At 33.1% G+C, this 7,893-nt stretch overlaps 1 protein-coding gene across 1 annotated transcript in view; it reads left to right on the forward strand.

The window, feature by feature from the left end:
* The window catches only part of LOC107694524 (alpha-adducin-like), a 43,655-nt gene extending 36,732 nt beyond the window's left edge, over positions 1 to 6,923 (forward strand). Inside the window, exons 12-15 of the mRNA XM_016494223.1 lie at positions 4 to 118; positions 846 to 1,013; positions 2,922 to 2,981; positions 6,166 to 6,923. Of these exons, the coding sequence (XP_016349709.1) occupies positions 4 to 118; positions 846 to 1,013; positions 2,922 to 2,981; positions 6,166 to 6,455 (633 nt within the window). The 3' untranslated portion in view covers positions 6,456 to 6,923. The remainder of the gene's footprint in view (positions 1 to 3; positions 119 to 845; positions 1,014 to 2,921; positions 2,982 to 6,165) is intronic.
* The last annotated feature ends 970 nt before the right edge of the window (positions 6,924 to 7,893 follow it).

Genomic DNA, 7,893 nt, shown 5'->3' on the forward strand with positions numbered 1-7,893 from the left:
GAGTACCAACCATGTGTCATCGTCAGTAAAACTGGACCGAACCCCTTCAACAAGCTCACAGACCAGGAGCTGGAGGACTATCGCAAGGAAGTGGAGCTCAAGCAGAAAGGCACAGAAGGTAAGAACACGGGTACTGTCAAATCAACACACTTCTCCTCGCAGAAACTGATGATATATGTTCAAAAGTTTTAGGGTAGGCAAGAAATATTTTCTGCTCACCAAGGGTGCATTTATTTGATCAAATACAGTAAAAATGTGAAATATTATTACAATGTAAAATATCTGTTTTCTATGTGAATGTGTTAAACTGTAATGTATTTCTGTGATGCGCAGCTGTATTTTCAGCATCATTACTCCAGTCTTCAGTGTCACATGATCTTCAGAAATCATAATAATATGCTGATTTGCTGCTCGAGAAACATTTTTGATGATTATCAATGTTGAAAACACTAATATTTTTATGGAAACCGTGATGCATTTTATTTTTCAGGATTCACAGATGAACAGAAAGTTCAAAAGAACAGCATTTATTTGAAATAGAAATCTTTTGTAACATCATAAATGTGTTAAATGTCACTTTTGATGAATTTAATGCATCCTTGCTGAGAAAAAAATATTAGTTTCTTAAAAAAAACAAAAAAACAATTTTACTTACTGACCTCAAACTTTTGCATAGTAATGTGTATATGTAATATATTTTATGATTTTTTTTTTTATGATTTGAGCAATTGTATGAGCACAAGTAATGTCAGGCGAACAAAGTTTTGGATTTATTGCACGTGAATCCTGCGCAGCCCACCAGCGCCCTCCACAGGTCAGGAGAGAAACTGTTGTATTGCATTTAGCACAGGTCGAAGATGTCACATCCACGCAGGACACCTCCATAATCCCCAGCCGTGGCCCTGAAGCGGGTCAGGACAGTCCTGCGGATCCTCCAGGACCCCCTCATGAGGAGTTTCACTCCGCGGTGCTGGAAGCTCTGGGCTGTGATGCTGAGTCTGAGCCGTCTGCAGGTACCGCCTGCGGAAGGCCACTCGTTCTGGGTTCACTCTGACTTCGCTGGGCTCTTTCTTTCTTCCTGCCTCTCGCTGTCCCTGGTTTCGAACCTTGGTGATCCAGCACACCTGTCTGTATCCATCCCACCCTTCTCCTGGCAAAACACTCTGGATCTGTAAATAAAGACTGTCACCCTCGTCCGCTCTTACAGTCTCAGTCCTCTGAAGTGGGATTTGCTGCTCTTCTTTTGATATTCTTTAATAAACCTGTCTCTAATGGACGCTCTGAATCTGAACTGAGATTTGACTCGGATGTTGATGTGTTGATGGTGAAACTCCTCCTTATGTGTCCCTGCAGCACAAAAGCAGTGTTAAGTCGCTGGGGTATATTTGTAGCAATAGCCAACAATACATTGTTTGGGTCAAAATTATCCATTTTTCTTTTATGCCAAAAATCATTAGGATATTAAGTTAAGATCATGTTCCATGAAGATATTTTGTACATTTCCTACTGTAAATATATCAAAACTTAATTTTTGATTAGTAATATGCATTGCTAAGAACTTCATTTGAACAACTTTAAAGATGATTTTCTCAATATTTTGATTTTTTTGCACCCTCAGATTCCAGATTTTCAAATAGTTGTATCTCGGCCAAATATGGTACTATCCTAACAAACCATACATCAGTAGAAAGATTATGTATTCAGCTTTCAGATGATGCATAAATCTCAATTTCAAAAAATTGACCCTTATGACTGGTTTTGTGCTCCAGGGTCACATTATCTCGTTTCTTTTTTCATGGTTCTTCAGTGATTTTCCTTTTTACTTTATAATGCAGATAAATGTTACTGTTATAATGTTATATTAATGAATTATATTATATAGTTATAATATTTAATGATTTATTTAATTGGAAAGAATCAAATTTATATAATCTAGTCAGACAAGTGTTTTTATTATCATTTAAATTAGTATTATTTTTTATATAATCCATTTTCATTTTATTAAATGTGTAATCATTTTATTTATTTTTGTTAATTTTGTTTAAGTATCATCAATATACTATAATGGTTTATATTCCGAATCAGTGTTTATTTTTATATCATCCATTTTCATTTTATTTAACATTTTTTGTGTGTTTTTAGTATCATTTAATATAGTATTTTTATTAATATTTTAAATTGGTGTTTATTTTTACATTATCCATTTTCATTTTAATTTTAGTTCGTTTTGGTAATTTTGTTTTTGTCATTTTAGTGTATATATATATATATATATATATATATGAAAAAAAATGTTGTTCCAAATCTTCATGAATTTCTTTCTTATGTTGAACATAAAAGAAAAATGCTGGTAATCAGACAGTTTATGGTCCCCATTGACTTCCATAGTATTCCATAACAATTGTTTGGTTCTTCAAAATATCTTCTTTTGTGTTCAGCATTAGATTTTTTTTTTAATTAATTTTTATTTCTAATTTATTTTAATTTAGTATGTAAACTTGAAAAAAAAGAGAAATGTTGGCAACTAACTGAAATAAAATGTTTAAAATATTTTTTCTGTATTTTTTTTAGTTTTTCAAGTAACACATGTTTTTTTTTTTTTATTATTGTTTTAGTTTTAGTTAATGGTGATTGAGTTAGATGTTATCAGACCTGCATAGAATCATCATCTGCTGATATATTTTGGCAGTTTTTATGCTTTTGCATTACTCTGCTCAGTTTGACACATTTTACCATATTTACATGCATTGCACAGATTTTTTCCCCCTTCATTCAGTATCTAAAGTGCACTGCCTCCATGTGGGCTTTGGTATTATCCACTTTTGTAGCATGTCACGTACTTTCTTTAGCGTGTTTTGATGTCAGATCTGTGCATTTTAACAGGTTTCCACATCCAGACTGAGCTCTTGTGTTCTCTGTAGGTCAGACACAGGAGGCAGAAGAGGAGACCGTTCCCAGCTCACCTGTGCTTGTGGAGGAAGGTACGTCTCTGAGCACCAGCCGCCACATAATGCCTAATGTGTGTCTTTGTTCGTTAATTAACATTTTTAGACATTTATTGCTGTTTGTAATAACAGACCAGAGGGAAGCATTGATGTTTTGTTTTTGTTTACGCTCATAATTATAAAAGAATCTGGCTTGACACTTAATTATTACTTAGCAATGTTATCATGACAGCTGATTGAAATCCATTTTAATGGAAGATTAATGACATCTTTTTTTTTTTTTTTAAAGAATTATTTTAAAGCTCGTGTAAAAAAAAAAATATATATGTTTATAATATTAATTTATATTTTACCTTTTTTATTTTTTTAGGAAGCTATTTTTAAAAAATGTATTTAGGTTTTATTCTACCCTCTTGGTCTTTATTACTGTGGATTACACCCATTTTATCGAAATAGGAGCTGTTATGTTGAGATTATATAATAAACACTGCTTTATAGGTAGGGATGCACCAACATTTTCACCTTTTTGACATTGATACCAATAATTAATAAATAATAGGCCAGCATTATAAATCTATACTCTATGCCTTTTTAAAACCAAATAAAACAAAGTTAAATAAAATATATTTAAATAAATATTTTAAAAAAACTTTTTACATTTTTTGTAAGCGCATTTGTGACCCTGGAGCACAAAACCAGTCTTAAGTGTCAATTTTTGGAAATTGAGATTTATACATAAGCTGAATAAATAATCTTTCCATTGATGTATGGTTTGTTAGGAGAGGACAATATTTGGCTGAGATACAACTATTTGAAAATCTTGAATATTGAGAAAATCGTCTTTAAAGTTGTTCAAATGAAGTTCTTAGCCATGCATATTACTAATCAAAAATTAAGTTTTGATATATTTACGGTAGGAGATTTACAAAATATCTTCATGGAACATGATCTTTACTTAATATCCTAATGATTTTTGGCATAACAGAAAAATGTATAATTTTGAGCCATACAATGTATTGTTGGCTATTGCTACAAATATACCCCAGCGACTTAAGACTGCTTTTGTGCTGCAGGCTCACATATTGTTCTCTTTATTTATCCGATACGGATTATGGTCCCTAGTAAACCATGCGATTCTAGTCGATTGGTAGTATTTTAGGGCCTGAATGTCATCAGAAATGATGACAAATTCTTCTTAAATCCAGGTGTAATCCGATCTGAGAAATGTCTTAAATGTCCTCATTCACTCTTCATGCTCATTTCTCTGGGGTCTTTAAGAATGGCTCGGCAACCATTCTTTACTTCCAGTGCTCTGTGTGTCTCTTTACGGTTTCTGTTCGTTTCTTTTTAATTTAACCCGGTGGCTGTGATTTGATCTGCATAGACATTCTCTCTCTACTTGTGCTTTTTCTTCTTCGTGGCTGCGTCACAATCAGGAGATGGAAATGCAAAAGAGTACCTGTTACCGTAGTAAGTACCTCACCCCCCCCCCACGCTTGAGTTTTCTTTCCCGCTGCATGCCTTCAGCTCACTCCTCTGCTGTCTAACTCTCATCTTCTGTCCTCGCGGTCCTCTGGGTTTGGTTTGTTGAGGGATGATCTGCTCTGCTCTGCTCCAGTAGAGTCATGGGCTGCAAACTGCATTTAAAACAGATTTAACTTCTATAATGTGACTGATTCTTATCAGGATTTGATTGGATTTTATTTAAATGTAACTTTTTTTTCATCATAGGAGGAAGCTAAAATCTAATACAACTTTTTTAATAAATCAAGCAATTTTTCATAAATAACATTTTTTTTTTAATCATAGGAGGAAGTTAATAAAATTTTATGACAATTTTTAATGCAAAAAGCAATAACATTTAACTTCTATAATGTGACTGATTATCATTATTTTGATGTAAACCTGTTAAACGATGACATTAATGGTTCATGTTACTTTTCTGTGCTGTTACAACTGACAAACTTTTTTTATTATTATTATTTTCATAGGTAACACTTGAAGCCTTTATATATATATATATATATATAAAGCATTATAACGGTATTCATAATGTATGTTATAATGCATTATAAGCAATTGTAACCAAAGTTAAAATGCATTAAAATATTTGCAGATTTCTTGTTACGTCTGGAATTGATTGGTTGTCGTGTTTTACTGCATTAAACTAAAGGTGTAACAATAGATAGGTGTTATAGTACTGTGCTGTCATAATCAATGCATTACAAAGCTCGAATAATGCATTAAAAATACTTTTATAATGCATTATATATAAAGGATTCCCGTAAAGTGTTACCAAAAAAACAAGCCTTTTTCCATATAATAATAATAATAATAATAATAATATTCACTGAATTGTGCACAGTAAGACCAAAGACACTTCACCTCATTATTATAGATATATGAATTATATACATTTTTTAGGTAAAACACCTGATTGATATAATAATTAAAGACGATGTTGTTCAAACCGTCTGGAGTTCGGTGCGATCATGCTAGCAACAAATCTCTCCCTAGAAACGTCTTCATTTATTCCTCTTTTAACTTCTATAACAAGTATCAAGGATCTTTAATGTCTGTATTGCAGAACAGGTAATGTATGAATATTATGTTTCTGCTCTGGCTAATTTAAATGATTAACACATTTGAGTTGAGTAATCAAGTAGTAATATTAATGGGTAATATAGGAAAATTATGTTATTTAAATATATCAGTATTGCATTAAATTAAATTGTTTAATTGATGCACATAACTAACATTTTTAAATATTTTAATGGTGTGTTTAACTCGTACTATTTAAGTATATTGCAATTATGAGAGTAATGAGAATACTCTTGATTTTTGGGGTAAATACACTGTTCAAAAACTTTTGACTGGTAATGTTTTTAAAAAAGTCTCTTCTGCTCACCAAGCCTGCATTTATTTGATCAGAAATACAGTAAAAACAGTAATATTGTGAAATATTTTTACTATTTAAAATAACTGCTTTCTATTTGAATATATTGTACAATGTAATTTATTTCTGTGATGCGCAGCTGTATTTTCAGCATCATTACTCCAGTCTTCAGTGTCACATGATCTTCAGAAATCATAATAATATGCTGCTTCAGAGATTTTCACGCTTCATGCATAAAGAGCCGAGCTTGTGAGCGCTGGATTTCCCCCTGGACTCTTGAGCTGATCTACAAACTCATCGTTCTCTTCTCATCCTCCTCCGCAGAGGCCCAGCAGGAGCAGACGTTTAAAGACGAGAGTGACGCCGCCGCTTTAAGACAGACCCTCCCCGATTTGACCCCCGACGAAGTCTCCGCCCTTCCTGCAGAAGACCCCGCCCCCGAGCAGACAGACCCCGCCCCTCAGCCAGAGGGGGAGGAGCCTGTTGCCGGGGACGATGCGGCTGGTGATCACGGCAGCGACGAATCGCCCAACAAGTCCCCGTCAAAGAAGAAGAAAAAGTTTCGCACCCCGTCGTTCCTAAAGAAAAACAAAAAGAAGTCTGAAACCCAGTGAGGAAGCTTTGCTCAGGCTCTTGTTTTATTATTAAACACTCAGATTGTTTTTATTCTTTTAATAAATGCTTGCTGAAGTGCACTTTAAAGTGCAGCTCGTTAAGCATGTTTTTTATAAACCAATAACCACCGTAATGTATCGCAAATGTATCCGATGTTACTGTTAGAGGAAATGAATTGATGAAAGACTTCCTCCTGGTGTTTAATGAAAATCTTTGCTCTGCTGCATCTATAAACACCTGGAGCGAAATGCCTCGTATGATCATAACATCTCGCCTGACCAGAGTGTAAACATGCTTGCGATAATAGAGTTTTTGGATGGAAATCGAATGAGTTTTTGAAACGTGTGAATCTCACAAAACCCGTGTATCACACATTTCGCTCTGAAGTCTGAGGAACGAAGACATTCTTTGTTTTCTTTAAAGAAAATGAAGCCTTTATTGTGATATTTTCATAACAAATAAGCACATTTTCCTCCCGATTATCTGTAAAATACTTTTTTTTTTTTGTTGCTATGAAAATAATGCCATCATGCAAAATCTCTTATTTTGAAGAAATTAATTTCTTTATGCAAAAAAAAAAAAAAAATTTTTTTTTTTTGGATGAAATTAACTTTCTGTGAGATTCGCCCTTTATCTGTATCTTCACGTCTCCTGTTTTCTTCTCATGTAAAGGTTGTTTTAAAACTAGCTGTGACTTTCGTCCTGCAGTAATATGAGTGACTTATGTTTGCTTTTGCTTTTATATGTATATTTTGAGTTATTTTTAGCTGTAGGTTGTTTAGTTTCGTTCAAACGCTGTTGTAAATGACACTATTGAACGTCCCGTGTAGCTGATCACAGACTCTGTTATTAAAGTCTCAAACAGCCGCTGATGATGAGGATGGTTTGCGTGTTCTGGATTGGTTTTCGTACAAACACTGAAAATATTCACTCAACCATCCTGAATAATAAAGTAATAATCTTCAAAAATGGATGTCTGGATATAGCATCTCTGCGTGAATCTCACAAAGAAACGTCCAATTCATATTTCAGCCCAAATTTAGAAGAAAAAACATGAATTAAGCATAAAAGTAACCTATTTATAGGACCTTTTATGCATATATATATAATCTAATATCCTCGTTACAATAATAAAATAATGGAAACCATTCAAAGTTTGTCATTTATTATAATCCGTATACATTTAAGTACAACAAATGCTTTCATTATGTATACTTGCAAATATGCTATATACTATTTCTACTAATTTTTTTTTGTCCGGTTCATATTTCACCCCAAATTAAAAAAAAACAAACATAAAAAGTCTATTTTTAAGACCCTTAAGAGTTTTTTTTTCTTATTTCACATTTAATCCTGAAATCCTCATCACCATAATGCATAAATGTCCACTTTGCTTTAATACAATTCTGGAAATCAAAAATGATTACTTACAAATAT

This window comes from Sinocyclocheilus anshuiensis, unplaced genomic scaffold (genome assembly GCF_001515605.1).
Source record: "Sinocyclocheilus anshuiensis isolate Anshui unplaced genomic scaffold, SAMN03320099.WGS_v1.1 scaffold1031, whole genome shotgun sequence".
Taxonomy (NCBI): Eukaryota; Metazoa; Chordata; class Actinopteri; order Cypriniformes; family Cyprinidae; genus Sinocyclocheilus; species Sinocyclocheilus anshuiensis.